This window comes from Cynocephalus volans, chromosome 10 (genome assembly GCF_027409185.1).
Source record: "Cynocephalus volans isolate mCynVol1 chromosome 10, mCynVol1.pri, whole genome shotgun sequence".
Classification (NCBI taxonomy): domain Eukaryota; kingdom Metazoa; phylum Chordata; class Mammalia; order Dermoptera; family Cynocephalidae; genus Cynocephalus; species Cynocephalus volans.
The window spans coordinates 17,750,820-17,770,932 of record NC_084469.1 but is presented as its reverse complement, the minus strand read 5'-3'; the positions used below and the strand labels follow the sequence as shown (position 1 = coordinate 17,770,932).

General features: G+C 35.7%; 1 protein-coding gene across 1 annotated transcript in view; it reads right to left on the bottom strand.

The window, feature by feature from the left end:
• Positions 1 to 7,009: 7,009 nt before the first annotated feature.
• Positions 7,010 to 20,113, bottom strand: part of BRIP1 (BRCA1 interacting helicase 1) — a 163,472-nt gene continuing 150,368 nt past the window's right edge. Inside the window, exons 17-19 of the mRNA XM_063113182.1 lie at positions 18,350 to 18,432; positions 9,145 to 9,474; positions 7,010 to 7,806 (exon numbers count right to left, since the gene is read on the bottom strand). Of these exons, the coding sequence (XP_062969252.1) occupies positions 7,043 to 7,806; positions 9,145 to 9,474; positions 18,350 to 18,432 (1,177 nt within the window). The 3' untranslated portion in view covers positions 7,010 to 7,042. The remainder of the gene's footprint in view (positions 7,807 to 9,144; positions 9,475 to 18,349; positions 18,433 to 20,113) is intronic.

The following is a 20,113-nucleotide window of genomic DNA, read 5'->3' as shown; positions in this document are numbered from 1 at the left end:
TTGGGAACCCAGGGCCCTTTTTGCTGCTACTTGGTGGTTGTCGCTGGGCTGATTGCACATGTTGAGGGGGCATGGCCAAGGCCTCCCACTGCCCCAGCTCAAGAGAGCCTGGGGAGCTTCCTGTGGTGGCTCAGTGGTTATCACTGGAGTGGTTGCACTTGTCAGAGCGGGGTGGCTGAGGCCCTCGGCCCCCACCCTTGCGACTGGTTGTGGGTGTCAGAGGGTATGGCTGAGGCCCCCAGACCTCTCCCCTTTCTGGCTTGGTAGCCCAGGGGACTTCTGGTCCTTCTAGGTGTTATAGGTGTTCTTTGGTGAAATGAGACCTTTACTAGTTAATATCAAACTTTGTCTCTGGTTGTGGCTACTTTGTTTTTTTCTTTCAGTTCAGTGTTGGATTATTTGCTGTTCCCACCACTCAAACTCTGCACTGGAACTAATTTGCTGTCCTTTGCTTACTTCTAAAAGAGAGGAACTTCCTGTAAGGACCAGTACTTGAGCCCTGTGGTTGAGCTACATTGCTGCTTTGCTGCTGATTCCCTGGGGAAGGCTTTTTGTGCAGCTCAGGTTTAATGGTTGACCTTATAGGTACTTCCAGGTCTAGTGAAATCTGGTGCACCTGGTTTGTGTAGAAACTCTGGTCTGGGCCTGAGACTTTTCATCAGACTGTACCCCATGCAAGTCTATATTCTTGACCAGTGTCCTCTGAGTGGTCTTATGCTAACTGGGGGACAGATCAGCTGTCCTTGCTGTGTCCCAGTGTTCTCCTGGTGGGCCCGTCTCCCCCACCACCCATATTGCAAACACTTCCCCTGCGATAGGCTGTACACTGGTCCCTTGAGATGACTCACTGGCCTCTGAGTGGCTCCTTTTTTTTCAGTTGTTCTGGCTCCTCACTCCTATGTGTGTCCATGGGAACCCTATTAGAGGTCTTGCTGGCCCAGGGCCTTCTCCCCTGCTGCCTCCAAGCAACTCCATCCGAATGGCACAGCTACAGGTTTTGCCAACTCCTGCTCCATGTGCTCAGCAGCTCCAGCCTGGAGGCAGCCAGGATTCAAAATAGTCGGAGGGGCTTTTTCTTTCTCTCATTGTGGCTTCTCCTGCCTTCATACCCTGTAGGTGTCTCTTCCTCTTCCTCTGAGCTTTAGTGGCCCCAGCTTGGCTGTCATTGCTTTTTCATTGTCGTAAGTTGGTTGATTTGTGGGAGAGAGTGATGTTGGGGACTGTCTATTCCACCTTGACCAGAAGTCCTATGTAATGTTTATGTAGATATGTTTTATGTTTTCTTTTCCAAGCTTTTTTCCACATTCTCTCTTTACTTAGCCTTGCCTCTTCTCAGGCACCTTCCAAAGTTGTTCTAACAGGAACACTCTCTTTGTCCAAGCCCGGCAATCCCGTAGCTTGCTCCTAGATTTTTAAAATAAGCAGCTCAAAGTGCTTCTCAGCATATGGACCAAATTCAACAAATTTATTAGTCCTTTGAAGGTGTATTTCAGAATACTAAGAAGATATCAATTATATTACATTATTGTTTCAGATTCCTATTATTTGAACAGTGCTTCAGAATTTATAAAGCACTTTCACATATTGCATATCATCTCATTTTGTTCCCACAGTAATCTTTTTATTATTATTATTTGCTTTATTTTTACCCAGAAAACAAAGCTGAGGCAAAATGAAGTAAAGTAATATGACCAAGGTCACTCAGTAAATAGAAGGACAAAACTCATACTCATTCTCTTGACCCCTAATTCTGTTATCTTTCTCCTCATCTGGTGCAAAAAATATGTTCTACTGCATTTGATTCTCATGTTTGATCTATTTCATAGGAAATTATTACTTATCCCCATCTTAAAATGAAAAAACACACATTCAGAGAGGTTATATGACGTGTCCAAAGTAAGTTAGCAGGTAAAGTTAGAACATGTTTCCAAGTCTAATGGTAACAAAATTCATGTATATTACCAGTCAACTTTAAAGACTCAAATATGGAAACATTAAAACACCAAACTACTTTATCATAATTTACATTTAGGCTCTAAATAATTCATTAGTTTAAGGTTATGCCTAATCTACAACAATGATACTAAGAATGGCACAAAGCAGTCTTTTATAGTTCCTACCTCCTTCTGCTGTAGGTAATAATTCAGCTCCACAAGCAATACAGTAAAGTTCTGACTGGCAAGGCAAGTTACTCGAGTCCTTTACAACAGATTAAAAAAAATTAATGTTTGAAAGGATAGTTAACATTTAAATATGAATACCATAACATCAGTTTGAAAAAAAGGGAAAACATACCAAGACAATACTCCATCCAAAATAATATCAAATCAGTATTTAATACCTTTAAAACTTTTCAACTATATATGAATCATATATAAAAGATGATGGCACCTAATTAGTTTACATGATATATGTCACTTGTACAATTCAGCACTTCATAATAGCAGGAGCCAAATATTTTTTTTTTAATTTTTATTTTTTTGACTGCTGGCCAGTACAGGGATTGGACCATGGACCCTGGTATTATTAGCACCATGCTCTAACCAACTGAGCCAATCAGCCGGCCTTAAATTAGACACTTTAATATTGAGTTCTGTAAACACTGATGTAAAATAATTTAATGTGAAATGATGAAAATTTGGGGAAAAGCATAATCAAAATCATATAAATTCCTTAAGAACGGCAGAGCCAATTCCATTATAAAAACAAGTACTAAGATATGTACCCAATTATACCTTGTCAACAAATATTCCTTTTAATCAGTATTTACCATTAGATTTTCAAAGGTTAATTTCTGGGAACAGTAAGTTTCATATAGCTTTTGTTTTCTTTCCAGTACATTGAGGCTGTATTTATTACAAAGTGGAATTTGGTTTAAGATGGGTTGTTTTGAACCTAGTCCAAGAGGGTTTAGTTACTGCAAGCACCTCATTATAAGGTGGTCTTACCAATAAGGTGTTCTACTGGCTCAGATCCATGGGTATTATAACAAGGCTCCATTGTGGCATACAGGAAGCTGGGCAGCTAATGGTTCTATCAAATGAAACCTTAAGAAACAAAATTCTTTTTTTCTAAGACATAAACATCATTTAGGGCAAGAGGATCATAAGCCTTGGTCATTTTTCTAAATTTCCATTTCCTGAAGTGATGTTCTTTATTGTATGTTTCATAGCTGCACAGATATTTCATGTTAAGGTTTCAGTTTCCTGAGAAATTCATTGTCTGATGAAATAAAACTTTTTTTGGTTACAAAAATCTTCATTATTAATGCTATCTATTTACAAAAGATTGACTGCATTTACCTATGAAAACAGACAAGAAACTACCAAGAACTCATAAAGATTAAAGTAAATTCTTGTGTAGCTCACTGAGAAATTGGAAGTTAAAAAGAGCATAAGTGAGATTGATTGTGTGGTAATCAAATACAAAAAGAATGCCATCACTTAGAAATGACTACGATAACCAGACTTTCGAGTGATTTTACAACAAGCACTTTGCAAGAAAAAGTTTATAAGCAGTTCTAAAGAATGAAAAATTTTGAATGTGTTTTATTGTAGGTAAATAACATGACAAAGTCCTATTGCAGAAAAATGGGGGAAGGCTTTTTTTTTGAAATAATGTTTTGAATAGAAAGATCATAAGAATAAAGACAAAGCCTTATGTAAACTTAGAAACAATAGCAAATTTAAAACCATGTAATAATCAAATGCATAGTAGTAGTATAGTAAGAGTTTCTCATTAATTCACAACACAATTCTAGAGAACTGTAAACGATTCATCTGAAATTCAAATGTCAAGTCACAAAACATCTCTTTACATTGTACCTTTCTTCCATAAATAAAGCCCTTTCTACAACCGGTAGTTTTCCTGGATTGTGGCCTTTATGCTCTAAGATACCTATAGCCTTTGAATAAACTCAGTACTGGATAATTATTTCAAATGCATTAACTGTATAAGGCAAATGATCTGATAAACAATTTATACCTTATATATCTCAAAAACCTTTTAAAAAAACCCCAAATAAAATTTCCTTTTTTCTGTATAACAATTCTTATTGTCTATCTATCATTAGGGAGGGCTTTGTATAAAGCAAAGGTATACTCTAGATATATAATTGATCTACTAACTAATAATTGATGTCTTGCCATATTGTTTAGTACTCTTTTAAATGCTTTTATATGTTTTAACTTGTTTAACTCTATAAACATCTCTTTAAAAAGCATCTTATCATAGAAGTAGAGAATTGAGTAACAGTTACTAGAAGCTGAAAGGAGGGAAAGAGGTGGATTAGTGGGTACAAAGTTAAAGGTAGTTAGGAAGAATAAGTTCTGGTTGTCTAGGCTGACTATAGCTAATAACATAATATTGTATATTTCTAAATAGCTAGAAAAGAGGATCTCTAATACAATCACCATAAAGAAAAAATGTTTAGGTGATGGATGTGTTATCTACCCTAAGTGAATCATTGTACAATATATGCGTGTTTTGAAACAACACACTGTATCCCACAAATATATACAATTTTTTTAAAAAAAGCAAGTTAGTAATGAAAAAACCTCCTACTCTATAAAGGCCAGTATTTTATTTCTTGGAATATCATCTTGGTCAAAGTTGTGGTCTAAGGAAACCATATACCTATTTCAACAGCAATATCATTATACAAAATTTTTTAAACACCTCTTGGAATTACTAAAAGATTGTGGCATATCTTTACGTACTTTCTCAGTAATGGAAATTTTTACCTTCAGAGAGAATTAGATTTTGAAAGGAATATAAAATCCTATCTAGGGAAAGGAGACAGTATTTGAGATCACGTTGGGTAATAACACTAAGATATGACTATAAAATAATATGCCTGATTTTTCTCATGTAGTTTATCAATTCTTCTAAAGACAATTTCTAAAGTCCCCAAAATGTTTTAATTGCAGCATTAAAATAAATATCTTGATCTCCAAGTTATTATGCACATATTTATATAATTGTTCCTGAAGTGTAGATCAGAGTCACTTCGCCTTTTCTACAAAATGGTATGTTTTTTAAGCATTCTGGAACAAAAGCAAATGAAAGTTGACTCAGAGTAAAATATCAACAGATATTCCTTTAAATTATGGATTTTAAAGCTGAAAGGGATTTGTGTGATTTTATAGTACTAACTTCTGATTTTACAGTTGAAACTAATTACCTGAAAGGCATGGTGATGGCCTACCTGACTTAGTAAATTAGTGGCAGAGCCAGGGATACAGCCCAAGTCTCTTGGCTTTCATCTGGTATTCTTTCCACTACCCCACTACACTTATCTGTGGTTTAAGAACAATATCAGAGAGGAAAAATGGTTTCACCCTTTCAAAACAATGGAGAAACTGCCCTCTAATCTACTGTTTGGTACTTATTACTCACTGATCAACTAAAAAAAATATTACTAGATGAGATCTAATATATCCCAATTACAGATAAATTATTTAATTGGTAAATTGTCAATTTAAATTTCTTTGAACTATGCTTAGTTATAACATCCAATGCTATAGAAAAAATAAGCTATATCAAATCTAAATGCCATCCAAATAAAAGCAAACACATCCATATATATTAATTCATTAATCCAAATGAATGTAAAAAATACCTGATTACTGGGAATTTTGACTTGAAAACAATAGACCATACACATTATTTGAAAAGCTCATGAAATTTCTATTAAAATCATTCACAAGAAGTCTAAATGCCCACTGAATAACAAATGTTTCTCAGAAAAAAATCAGTGAATATATTTTTGGAACGATGTCAAGATGATCATCCTTTATAACCATTTTTGTGTGTGTGTGTGTGTGTGTGTGTGTGTGTGTGTGTGTGTGTGTGTGTGTGTGTGTGTGTGTGTGTGTGTGTGTGTCTTTTTGTGACTGGCCGCACTGCGCTCAGCCAGTGAGCAGCGCACCGGCCATCCTTATATAGGATCCCAACCCGCGGGCGGGAGCACTGCTGCGCTCCCAGCTCCGCACTCTCCCAAGTGTGCCACGGGGTCGGCCCATTATAACCATTTTTAATCAGACGTATAGCTTCATTCACAAAAAACACACAGTCAAAATTCACAGAAAGGATTACTGTGATCTAAGATAAATGTATTCCAACTATAGTTATATGAGAGTACTTCTAAAAGTTCGTGGAAAAATTGAATTAAAAGGTAATGATTTTTTTCCATGAACTTTTTGAAGTCCCCTCGCATACATGAGTCGGTTTATCAAATTTGTATATGAAGGTTTCTATCTTAATAGTAAGTTGCATAATTAAGGCTTTAAGCATATCACTTTTTTCTACAATGATGATGAAGCTAAACAATCAGAATAGAAAATTTGTAGCACTTCATTTGGCATTCTATAACTTTACATAAATTTGTTTATAACATGTTTGATTTTAGGTTTATCGTACAAAAAATATAAAACAATTTCAATTAAAAATATACGCTGTTTTCTTATCCTTAATTACCTATAAGTAGGCAGTTTAATAAGGGAATAATCTTTTCAAGACAAACTTTGGTTTTTAAAAAAAAAAAAAAAAAATCCCAGTGATGATTTGAAGTAAAATCTATAGCGAAACATGGCTGAGGTGCTAGAATAGACTGCTATTAATCTTTATGTACCAGTATGAAAACAAATGGATAAAGAATATTATAAAATACAATTATTTATGTGAAACTGGAAACTCTAAATATCTTTCAGAGTGATTAATTTTAAACTGCATTTAACTAAGAAAGACCTATTGGAGGAAAATATTTTGTATGAATCACTTTATCAAAACTCAAGAATAGTAAAACTTACATTTCTGAACATAAAATAGACTTTTAAAAATCTGATGACAATGAATTAAAGTGAAAAATAGATCTCAAAAAAAAAAAAAAAAAACACACCACTTATAACAGAGTTTAATATAAGCATGACAACATATTTTTATAGCTTGACAATTACCTAACACCAAGGAACACAACTTCATTTTTGGAAGGAGACTGTTTAAAGTTCTTTATATGCATTTCATGAGTTTTTCCCAGTTTCAATTAATTTATACAAGTTGTTTTTACATTACCATCAATGTCATCAATTTTATTTTCTTCAATATGCATGATTCTATTCAACTCTGTGTTTGTGCCGTCCTCAGCTTTTATTTCTTTGACGAAATCCACTCCTTTCATAGTTCTAATTTCGAAAAGGTCTTCAGCTAAAACACAATTTGAATTCTTAGCCAATCTATTGCCTCTATCAGTTTCAATTAGTTCATTTTTTTCCTCATCTGTATCTACAGGATCATAAAGTTCAGGTGTAAAATAGATAGATTCATCTCCTGCTTCTGTTTCAAAAGTTCTACTTGAAGGGGAATGTTTAGCTTCCTTGCTTAATAGAGACAATTCAATGTCTGGATCCAGGGCTTCTTCACAGCAGAGCAGTTGTTTGGAATGATTTTCTTCAGTAAGGGTAGCATCAGTCTTTATTGATGAAATAATGGTTTCTGACTGAAGGCATGGTCCAAATGATGTAGTTAGTGTCACATTTGAGGACTCACATTTATCAGTGAATGGCAAAACAGTTTTACTTTCCACCTTTTTTGTTTTGCAAGTGGAAGGACTAGAGGCACAATTCTCTGATGACCTGAGATCAGGTGGTACAGTCAATATTTTACCAGTAAAATACTGGTCCAAAGAATTAAAGCTAGACCAGCTAACTCTCTTTGTTTGTTTGTTGAAAGTTGGGCTTGTGGATCTGGAAATCACAATTTTTTCTGCCTTCATTGCCTGGACAGACTCTTCCAAGAATACTGGATCATCTAAGAATACAAAAAATTAAGAGTATTAACTTTCTGCTCTTGGATAGCATAATAATTGTTAGGTTAAAATGATGACGTATTAGAATACTTAAATAACTGTATAGGCTAAGTAATTCAGGGCTCACAACCAGTAGCAGTGGACTTACATCTTAGAACTTAACAAAATGTTAACTGTGAAAGGAATCTTAGGGCTCCAGTGTTTCCTAGCCCAAGTTATAATGCTGTCTGGTAAACTATCAAATTCCATACCAGGGACCTCAAGACTGAATGAAAAGAGGAGTAAAAAGGAAGAGTAAGAGGGCTGAGTAAAATAAAAATATGCTTTGAAAATCCACTAACTAGTGATTGAGAAAAACTGAACTAGGCTAATTCCCTTACTAAATAAATGAGGAAACTGACAACCACAAGGTTTAGTTATTTAGTTTTTTGCTAAATAACTTAGTTATTTGCTCAAAGTTATAAAACTGGATAGTAATAAGACCAGTACTAAAACCTAGGTTTCCTGATTACCAGTATAACACCTTGAATTCACTATGACATTTATTTAGAAACATATACTACAAAATAAGCATTTACAAATTGATGAACTACAATGATATATGAATTAAAACAATTAAAATTATATCTAACGATACAGGCCAGAATTTGGCAAACTTTTTCTGTTACAAGCCAGATAGTAAATATTTCAGGCTTTGTGGGCCATAGTGTCTATTGTAACCACTCAATTATGCTGTTCTAGAGCAACTCTGCTGTTTGCAATATGTAAATGAATGGATATGACTGTGTTCCATTAAACTTTATTTACAAAAGACAGATGGCAGCCGAATTGGTCTGTGGGCCACAGTCTGCCAATCCCTAATACAGACCATCACTTCTAATATATTTTAAAGTATTATTCTCTATCATTTAGGATAACTGATTCTCACCTCCTGAAAACAAAGTTCATATGAGAAGTACCTGTAAGATAGATCAATTTTTAATATAGCCTTTAGAATAACATCTACCATTTGTATAGTACTTTACAATGCTGTGATATTTATCATCGTACTTGACCTTTATAGCTCCACCTGGATGGATAACAATGCAGATACTCTTTTATCTATTATGAATCAAAAAGGTTAAGTGACTTGCTCAGGATCACAAAGCTAGTAAGTGGCAAAGCAGAAAATATGTTCTGATCTCCTGACAAAAGTTCGCTCTCATTCCAATGCACCATACTATTTCATTCTAATAACAAACCAGTATGTTTAAGGAAATTAATCTATACCAAAATAAATATATCACAAAATATAATAAAATATTTCTCTGTCAAATGTAAATGGGTATAAATTTACATACTTTTCTCCTTTCTGGAGATGATGCCACTTGGTAGAGAAAAATTTTTAGTTATAATTTTAGGACACTGTAGTTCCTGGGCACACATTTTTGCTTTGTCTTCCTTAGAATTTTCTGGTGATAAATGACTTGCTGCTTCCAATAAATAAGTTGGGGTACTGTCCTTCAAACAGTCCACTTCAAGTGTAAACTCACTGTCCTGAATATTCTTTCTATACTTTTTGGATACATCAATGACCTTTTGGTGCTTTTTGGAAAATTCAGCCAAGGACTCCAGTGCACTTTCAAAGGTTGAATGGTGCTGAATTTGCTGCCGTACCCACTTAGAAAGTCCTAAGGGAAAAAGTAAACCCAGTAGAAAATTTGGTTACTTAGTTATTAAGATATTATGTATTAAGATAAAACTTACTTTTTCTAGTGAAGTCATCTAATTTACATTTAAAATATACAGAATGGTTCTCAATATTTTTTCCTATAATTTTACTTCATATGTATGATATGGTCATTTATCCATAACATTTCTCTTTATATGCAGTGACTGTCAACTGAGGAAGGGAAGAGGCAGAGGGAGTAAAGAGGAAGAAATGTACTATTTCCCACTTAAGAATAATTGGGGAACATGGTAAATTTAATTGTATTATAATTCCCCACAAAAAAATGCCTACCTTTTTCATGTAGGGAAACTAGAAGTTGTAAACAACACAATCTTCCAACATTCTAAATGTGACTTCTTTTGCAAAAATAAAATCAAGATTCCAGTCTCAAAGTTTTTTTGTTCCCCTCCTCCACCAATTCCAAATACATCTTTAAGTATTCTAAAAGTGAAAGAAATAACACTTTCTTACGGGCAAATCATGTTCTTCCTGAATTTTTATTATATAATTATTTTTTAATATATAATTAAGCAAATTGTAAGGGATGTGATTTGACCATGACACATAAAAACTGCATGAAAAGGAACCATATTATGAGTATAAGGTGTTTTATAGTACGGCTAACTTTAGAATGAAATTCAAAATCAGATATTTGAACTTTTACGAAACAAATATTCCCTGCTAATGCTACTAAAAGTAGCATCATTTTTTAGAACAGTTAATTTTAAAAGTCACTATGGTATTGTAAGTTCAGAGAAAGATAAGACAGGGCTTCAAGCAACTTGAACTGCTATACTTTCAAATATATTCCTTTACATTAATGGGATTTTTCTATCAACTCTGTATTTATTGAATTTAAACAAAAATTAGTCATCAAAAAGAATTTGTGTTGTTGTGCTAGTATTACCAAGATAACATTCCACACTTTATGAGTCTCAGAAAAAATTAAAATCATCCAAAAATAATGAAAAATATTTAACTTAAAAATCTCAATAAATCTGAACTATAATATAAAAATTTAAGTTCTACATTTTAAAAGAAAAAAAATTTAAGCATTTCCCTTAAAGTTCTTTATTTTGCTTGCTCAGGGAAAATGTGAAAGTAAAAATGTGAAATTCTCCAAAACTGAAATATTTTAGTATAATAGATACCTTTTAATTTTGACTTTCTATAATCAAAGAAAGCCATTTCAGTGTAAGATGTTATTGCTTGCTTTTGAAAATGTGAAAGAATCTGAGCTCCACCTGCTGTCTAAACACTAGCGCTTAGCATTTGTGCCTTTAGTTACTGCTTGACCTAAGCTACTGCTTGCTTTATATGGAAAGGAAAGAAAAAACTAATAAAGCAAGTCTATTCTGCTTTAATCCAGCTGGTTATGTCTTAATATAATAATTAGACTCTAAAATGGAAAAGGTAGAGTCCACACCCAAAGACTCTGAAACAAAATGGAAATTTGGCATCTATTTATTATACTATAATGAACTTTTTAGTTTGAAGGTCATAATAAAAATACAGGTATATCTTCAGCTCTTTAATAACAAGTGGACTCCTCCTGGTATTAACTCTGAAAGGACTGTGTTACTGTTGGATAAAAATCATAGGCACATAATATTTGTTGATTTGAGTAGGGAAAAAATAACCATGTGTTTGATATTGTTGCATACAGTGGTGCTTTATTTCCTTTCAGAAAATACTACTTCTAACTAACATAAACTCTAAAACAACCAAAGCACCTCTAAAGAAACAAACACAACAAACCTCAATACAACCCAGAACAAGAATAAAGAATCCTAAGCAGTCAAAAAAGATGTGCTCGTTTGCTTAAATGTAAAAACTCAATATTTCTTGGAAAATTCATTTCTGTGGAAGAGCTTTTTCCCTGGGAGCAGTAAAGTAAGTACTACTGTATTACTAAATCACATCTCACATTCTATGAAATTAAAGAATCCTAGTTGATTTAATACTATGTTGGTAGACTAAACAAATCCTCATTTATAAATAATTTTTGTAAACACATGAGAATTAAAAGACTAGATTTCTAGTCAATAGGAATTGTTTATGTTTGATTTAGTAATTCAAATTCTCTGTCCAATTCTTTGTCATTAAAAATAGAAGCCAGCAGACTGTGCACCATGGTACCCTTCCTTAGGAACTTGATAGGGTGCAGTCTATTCCAACAGTCCTCTTGGAATTCTTGGCTACTGGGATTCAGTCTGCCATTGAGTGCTGCATTGTTAGGGAATATCAGTAAAACTTAAAGTCTCCCACTCAAAATATATGAAAAGCACTGATCATTATTTTGCTTTCTGTTAACTTGTAGGCAGACAGTACATTTTCTTAATTCCCCTAAGTCTTGTCAGGCCTTCATCTACAAGTTTTTCCTTATACCCTTGGTTTTTTGTCTGTTTTTGTTTGTTTGTGTTTCCATAGGAAAAAATATATACATTTGTAAATCCTAATTCAAAGATTAACAAATACACACACACAAAAATAGAAGCCACTAAATCCAAAGATTTAAGATGGTGGAATAGGAAGCCCCAGATCCACATTCCTCCCATGGAGCCACTGAGTCAACAGCAATACACAGACCAAATCCCCTTACGAGAAATTCAGAAACAGGTTAGGAGGCTCATGCACGTATGTTAGCATAAAATGCCAGCTGCATTAAAGGAGATAGGAAAATTTGTGGCACCCTCTTGCCATAGTCTCTACCTCGGAACAGTGCCGTGTGATTGAGTAAACTACCAGTTCCTAGCTTCCCCCTAGGGAGAAAAGAGAAGACTGGACCATATATCCAAAATTCCAACTTTTCAGGAGGCTGCACTTGCTTTTTACCTTGCCTGTCTTGAAATGCTGACAGAACCTGGCATACTCTACATGCCTGGGGTCAGCTGAGAACAAAAGAGCTGAGCAGCACAGTGCTGCTTCAGAGGCCCCACAATACAAGAGATAGATAAGAGGAAGCAGGAGATTATGACATTCAGAAAAAAAGGAACTGGCAAATCTCTCTAATTAGGGATCTACACACAAATCCAGGGAAGACAGATCCACAGAAAAGATTTGAGATGCCCCCAGAATGCCTAGCCAGGCTGATGGGTCTTCCTGTGTAGAAAGAAACACTGTGAGAGGTAGCTGTTTTTTCAAATGTGTGGATACCAATACAAAGTTACAAGAAACACAGGAAAATGGCCCCACAAAAGGAACCAAATTAATCTACAGAAACCAACCCTAAAGAAACAAAGGTATATAAATTACTTCACAAAAATTTTAAAATAACTGTCAAAAAGATGCTCACGAGCTCAAGAAAATATAGGGGAAAAAAGAGAATTTCAACAAAGTGTCAGAGAATATAAAAAAGAACCACATAGAAATTCTGGACCAAAAAAATGCAACAACCGAACTGAAAAATTCACTAAAGGGGTTCAATAGCAGACTTGATCAAGCTGAAGAAAGAAACAGCAACTCAAAAACAAGTCATTTGAATTGATCCAGTCAGAAGCAAAAAGGAAAAAAGAAAAAAGAAAAGAAAAGAAAGCGTAGAGGACTTATGGGACACCATCAAGCAGACTAATATACTCATTCTGGGAGTCCTAGAAAGAGAAAGAGGGAAAAAGAGCAAAAAGCTTATTTAAAGAATTAATGACCCCAAACTTCCCAAACCTGGGGAAAAATTGACATCAGATTTAAGAAGCCCAATGGACTCAAACAGGATGAACTCAGAAGTCTATACTAAGATATATCATACTAAATATCTCTTACAAACACAATAGAATTAAATTAAATAGGGGAAGGAAAACTGGCGAATTCACAAATATGTGAAAATTAAACACAATAAATATGGGTCAAAGAATAAAGAAATCAAAAGGATATCAGAAAACGACGCCAATGAAAACAAAAACACAACATATCAAAAGTAAGGGATGCAGCTAAAGCAGTACTAAGAGGGAAGCTGACAGTAGTAAACACCTACATTAAAAAATAAGAAAGACCTCAAACAAATAACCCAACTCTATACCTTAAGGATCTAGAAAAAGAGGAACAAATTATATCCAAAGTTACCAGAAGAAAGGAAATAATAAAAATTAGAGCAAAAATCAATGAAATAGATAGCAGAAAAAGAATTGAGTACATTAATAAAAATAAGAGTTGGGTTTTTTGAAAAGATCAACAAAATGGAAACAAACTAGACTAAGAAAAACAGAGATAAGACTCAAATAAACAAATTCAGATACAAAAAAGGAGACATTATAACTGTTGCCACAGAGATAAAAAGGATTATAAGACACTACTCTGAACAATTATATGCCAATAAATTGGATATCCTTGAAGAAATGAATAAGTTCCTAGAAACATACACTCATCAAAATTGAATTATGAAGAAATATAAAATGTAAAAAGACCTATAACTAGTAAAGAAATTGAGTCTATAATCAAAAACCTCCCCAAAAAGCCCAGGACTAGACGGCTTCACTGGTGAATTCCACCAAACATTAAAAGAATAATCAACACCAATACTTTTAAAACTCTTCCAAAAAATTGGAGAGGAGAGAATACTTCTAAAACTCATTTTATGGGCTGAGCCCGTGGCGCACTCGGGAGAGTGCGGCGCTGGGAGCGCGGCGACGCTCCGCCCGCGGGTTCGGATCCTATATAGGAATGGCAGGTGCACTCACAATGGCTGAGTGCCGGTCACGAAAAAGACAAAAAAAACCCCCAAAAGACTCATTTTATGAGGATAGCATTAAGCTAATACCAAAACCAGACAAAGATACTACAGGAAAAGAAAATTCTAGACCAATATCCCTGATGACTATAGATTTTTTAAAAATCCTCAAAAAATACCAGCATACCAAATTCAATAGCACATGAAAGTGATCATATACCACCAAGTGGGATTTATCCTTGGATGCAAGGAATGGTTCAAGACACGAAAATCAATCAATATGATCACATTAACATAATGTAATCACACCATCAGAATGAAGGATAAAAATTATCTGATCATCCTAATAGATACAGAAAAAGCACTTGACAAAACTCAAAAACCTTTCATGATAAAAACTCTCGACAAACTGGAAGAAAGAAACCACTTCAACATAAAAAATACCATTTATGAAAACCCACAGTTAACATCATATGCAATGGTTGAAAACTGAAAACTTTTCCTTTAAGACCATAAACAAGGCAAAGATATCTGCTCTTGCTACTACTATTTAACATAGTACTGGAAGTCCTAGCCAAAACGATTAGGCAAGGAAAAGAACAAAAATTCTAATTGGAAAGGAATAAGTAAAATTATCTCTTTACAGGTGACATGATCTTATATGTAGAAAACCCTAAAAATTACAGACAAAAAAAAAAAAAAAAACACATTAGAATAAACAAATCCAGAGGGCTGGCCCATGGCTCACTTGGGAGAGCATGGTGCTGACAACACCAAGTCAAGGGTTAAGATCCCCTTACCAGTCATTCTTAAAAAAAAAAAAAAAAAGAATAAACAAATCCAGTAAAGTTGCAGGCTTTAAAAATCAACATACAAAACTCAGTTGCGTTTCTATACACTAACAATAAACAATCAGAAAAGGAATTTAAGAGAACAATCCCACTTACAATAGCATCAAAAAGAACAAAATACTTGGGAATAAACTAACTGAGGAGGCAAAAGACTGAAAGTTGTTTATACAAAATGGGCCATTCTTATCACACCCAAACTAAATAAGAGTTGAGGGGCCAGGGAGAAAAAGCACTTGGGGCATAAGGTACTTCAAGAATTGTCTGCAAGCCCAGCTAATAAAATGACCTGCTATAATCCTAACACCAGTTTTACCTAGTAACTGCTGAAACAACCTGCCATGACTCTAAGATTGTTTTTACTTACTGCCATCACTCATGAAACAAAGCCTGACAACTCCAAAAAAATTTCACTTAGTGCTAATGAGTTTTCTTTCAAAACAACATATAGCATTTCTCTTTAATAAAACTCCCAACTCTCTGTTCTTTGGACATACCAGAGGACCACCCCAGACTATGTTTATATCTCAAATTGCAATCCGTTTTTCCCAAATAAAATATTTTCTTAGAGATTCATTTCCACATTTTTACTTTGCTTTCACAACTTGTACACTGAAATATAAAACATTGCTGAAGATCATTAAAGACAACACAAATAAATGGAAAGACATCATACGTTCATAGATCAGAAGACTTAATATTGTTAAAATGTTCATACTACCAAAAGTAATCTACAGATTCAATGCAATATCTATTAAAATCCCAATGGTATTTTTTACAGAAATAGAAAAAATAATCCTAAAATTCATATGGAACCACAGAGGACCACAAATAGGCAAAACTATCTTGAGAAAGAAGACAAAGCTGCAACCATCATACTTCCTGATTTTAAAATATATTGCAAACCTACAGTAATCAAAAAAGTATGGTACTGGCATAAAGAAAGACATATAGATCAATGGAACAGAACAGAGAGGCCAGAAATAAATCTACACATCTAGGGTCAACTGATCTTCAGCAAGGTTGCCAAGAATACACAATGGGGAAAAGATAGTCTCATCAACAAATGGTCCTGGTACATCCACATGCAAAACAATAAAATTGTTACACTACACACAAAAATCTACTTAAAGTGGATTTAAGATGTAAACTGTAAAACTCCTAGAAGAAAACATAGGGAAAAAATGCCAAAACACTAGTTTAGACAACAATTTTGTGGGATGACACCAAAAGCACATGCAACAAAAGCAAAAAAGACTAGTGGGACCACATTAAATTAAAAAGTTTCTGTGCAAGAAAGGAAACAATCAAGAGTGAAAAGGCAAACTATGGAATGGGAAAAAATATTTGCAAGCTATGCATCTGATAAAGGGTTAATCTCCAAAATATATAAGGAAATCCTACAACTCAATAGCAAAAAACAAAACAAAACAAAACAGACCCCAGGTAACATGATTAAAAAACAGGCAAAATATTTTAATAGACATTTCTGCAAAAAAGAGATACAAATGGCCAACATACATATGAAAAGATGCTCAACATCACTAATCATCAGAGAAATGCAGATCAAATCTACAAAATCTGCAATGAGATATTACCTCATACCTATCAGTAATGCCATTATTGGAGCAAGAGCTGGCAAAAGCTGCTGCAGTGCCCTTCATATAAAGTTGCTTGGAGGCTGCAGGGAATGAGAGGGCCTTGGTGGCCCCCAGGCCAGCTAGACAACTAACAGGACCCTTCCCTTGGACCCACATAAGCAAGGGGCCACAGACAACTGAAAAGGTAGCCACTCAGAGGCCAGTGAGTCATTGCAAGGGACTGGCACATGGCCTGTCCCATGGGAAGTGTTTGGAGTGTGCAGGGTGGGGTAGACTGGCCCACCAGGGGAACACTGAGGCACAGCATGGACAGCTGATCTGTCCTCCAATCAGCACAGGCCCACTCGGTGGAGACTGGTTAGGAATACAGAACTGCAGGGGATGCAATCTGCTGAAAAGATTCAGGCTCAGACCAGAGTTTCCATACAACCCAGCTGTATTGGATCTGGAAGTGCTGAAAAGACCTGGAAGTGCTGAAAAGACCTGGAAGTACTGAAACCCAGAAGTGCTGAAGAGGTCAACAATTAAAACCTGAGCTGCACAAAAAGGCTTCCCCAGGGAATCAGCAGCAAAGCAGCAATTTAGCCATTCATACAGCTCAAGTGCTGGCTCTCACAGGAAGTCTCCCCATTTTAGAAGTAACCAAAGGACAACAAATTAGTTCCAGTGCAGAGTTTAAGTGATGGGGGTAGCTAATAACCCAATAATCCCGAGCAGGTGCAGTGGGGGGCCGAGGGCCTCGGTCACGCTGCCTGACACCCACGCCCAGCCCAGTGATGACCACCAACTGCCACCAAAAGTGCCTAAGGCTCCCAGGGTTGGGGGTGGGACCGAGGGTCTCAGCCATTCCCCTGCAAAGTCTGCATCATGCCCCGCCATGATCAAGCTGTGCTGGAAGCCCCCTGGGCTCCCCTGACAGAATGAGGGGGGTGCCAAGGGCCTCGACTGAGTTGCCCCTCCTTCCACCCTATCCTCCACCCCTTCTACCTCTCCCCGCCAACTGCTCTGCAACAACAGCTTAGAATGTAAAAACAATAATAAGTTAAGAAAAAACTGTAAGATAATAAATTTGTGTTATTTTAAGCCAAAAAGAAAAGAAAAAAGAGAATAACAAGCATTAGAGAGGATGCAATTACACACCTGATATTTACTCAAAAGAATTAAAACCAGGATCTTGAAGAGATATATGCACTCTCCCACGTTTATTGCAACATTGTTCCTAACATCCAAGTGGTAGAAACAAACTAATTGTCTATTCACAGATGAATGATAAAGAAAATATGGTACCTATATACAATGGAATATTATTCAGCCACGGAAAAGGAAAACCTGTCTTATACTTGCAACACGATGAACCTTGAGGACATTATGCTCATTTCAAGTGAAATGAGCCAGTCACAGAATGACAAGTACTGCATGATTCAACATACATGAGGTATCTAAAGTAGTCAAATTCACAGGAGCAGAAAGTACAACGGCAGTTGCTAGGGGGTGTGGAGTGGGACAAATGTGGTGTTGCTATTCAATCAGTATAAAGTTTCAGTTATGCAAGATTAAAAAGTTCTAGAAAACTACTGTACAATATCATGCTTATGGTTAATACTGTTCTGTATACTTGAAAAGTTGTTAAGAGATAGATCTCATGTTATTTGTTTTTTTAACACAATAAAAAAAACAATATTGCTATTTTTTTTTTACTCTAAACCCAGCTAAGAATCTTACCTGATATATAGCGACTTGGGTTATTCCTGAAGCGATCATCCACTAGAATAAGAGCTCCCCAATCATTTTTGTGTCTGATACACCTACAAAGAAAGGAGGGAAAATCAAATAAATATAACATTGAAAATAAAACCCAGATTTCTAGTGGGTCAGATAGGAAATTCAGAAAAATCATTGGTGTGTCATTTACACATTCCTTTAATCAATTCATTATTATGAGAAGAGTTATAGAAGCTACCCAATATACTGCACTAAAGTAGATGTATAAAAAAACCACTGGCCTGGCTGAGTGTGCGCCGACCAGAAAGGGGACCCCCAGAGAGGCCCGAGACCAACAGAGACCATGTGCCCCATGGCGCCAGCGTGCAACTGAGCAGGTAGGCCTCGCTGCTGCTGGACCCCAGCCCAGCCCAGTACGTGCTGACCAGAGAGGCGTCCCCCGGAGAGGCCAGAGACCCGCAGCGACCACACATCCAAGGCACCAGCAGATGACCAAGCAGGCACTGAGGTAGCCATGCCAAATTGGCAGCCATGGCAGGATACCAGAAATATGAAAAATCAAGAAAGTACACCACCAATGGGTAATAACTCTCAAGCTCTAGATCCTATAGAAGAAGGAGCCCTTGAAATGTCTGACAAGGAATTTCGAGTGATAATTCTAAGGAAACTAAATGAGATACAAGAAATCTCAGCTAGACAACACGATGAAACTAGGAAAAGTATACAGGACCTGAAAGAAGAAATGTACAAGGAAATCAATGCCCTGAAAAAGAATGTAGCAGAGATTGCCGAGCTGAAGAATGCATTCAGTGAAATAAAAAACACAACAGAGCATATGACCAGCAGGCTTGCAGAAGCAGAAGAGAGAACTTCTGACCTTGAAGATGGGCCATTTGAAATAACACAGGAAGACAAAAAAAAGAAAGAAAAAAGAATTAAAAACATTAAAGAAAATCTAAGAGAGATATCAGACAACCTTAAGCACTCAAATATCCGAGTCATGGGTATTCCAGAAGGGGAGGAAAAAGGAGATTCCATTGAAAACATATTCCACAAAACAGTGGCAGAAAACTTCCCAGGTATAGGAAAAGACACAGATCTACAGATTCAGGAAGCTCAAGGATCCCAAAATGTATTCAACCCAAAAAGGTCTTCTCCAAGACATGTTATGGTCACATTGGCAAAACTCAGACACAGAGAGAGAATCTTAAAAGCTGCAAGAGAGAAGCATCAAATCACCTATAAGGAAGCCCCAATCAGACTAACATCAGACTTTTCATCACAAACCCTAAAAGCCAGAAAAGAATCGGATGATATATTCAAAATACTAAAAGACAGAGATTGCCAGCCAAGAATACTCTACCCCACAGGCTATCCTTCCAAAACGAAGGGCAAATAGTATATTTCTCAGGCAAACAAAAACTGTGGGAGTTCACTATCACACGACCACCCTTACAAGAAATTCTTAAGGGAGTACTGGGTTTGGTACCTGAAAACTAACTACCATTGCCATAAAAACTCAAGAAAAATCAAAACCCAGTAGTAAAATAAAAATGCCAACAATGAAGAGAAAAAAAAAAAGTTTATCTACAACCCAAGGAACCAACAAATACAGAAGACAAATGGTAAATCAGAAAGAAAGGAACAAAAGACACAAGACATCCAAATGAAAATCAATAAAATGCTAGGAGCAAATCAACACTTTTCAATAACAACTTAATATAAAAGGATTAAATTCCCCAATCAAAAGACACAGACTGATTG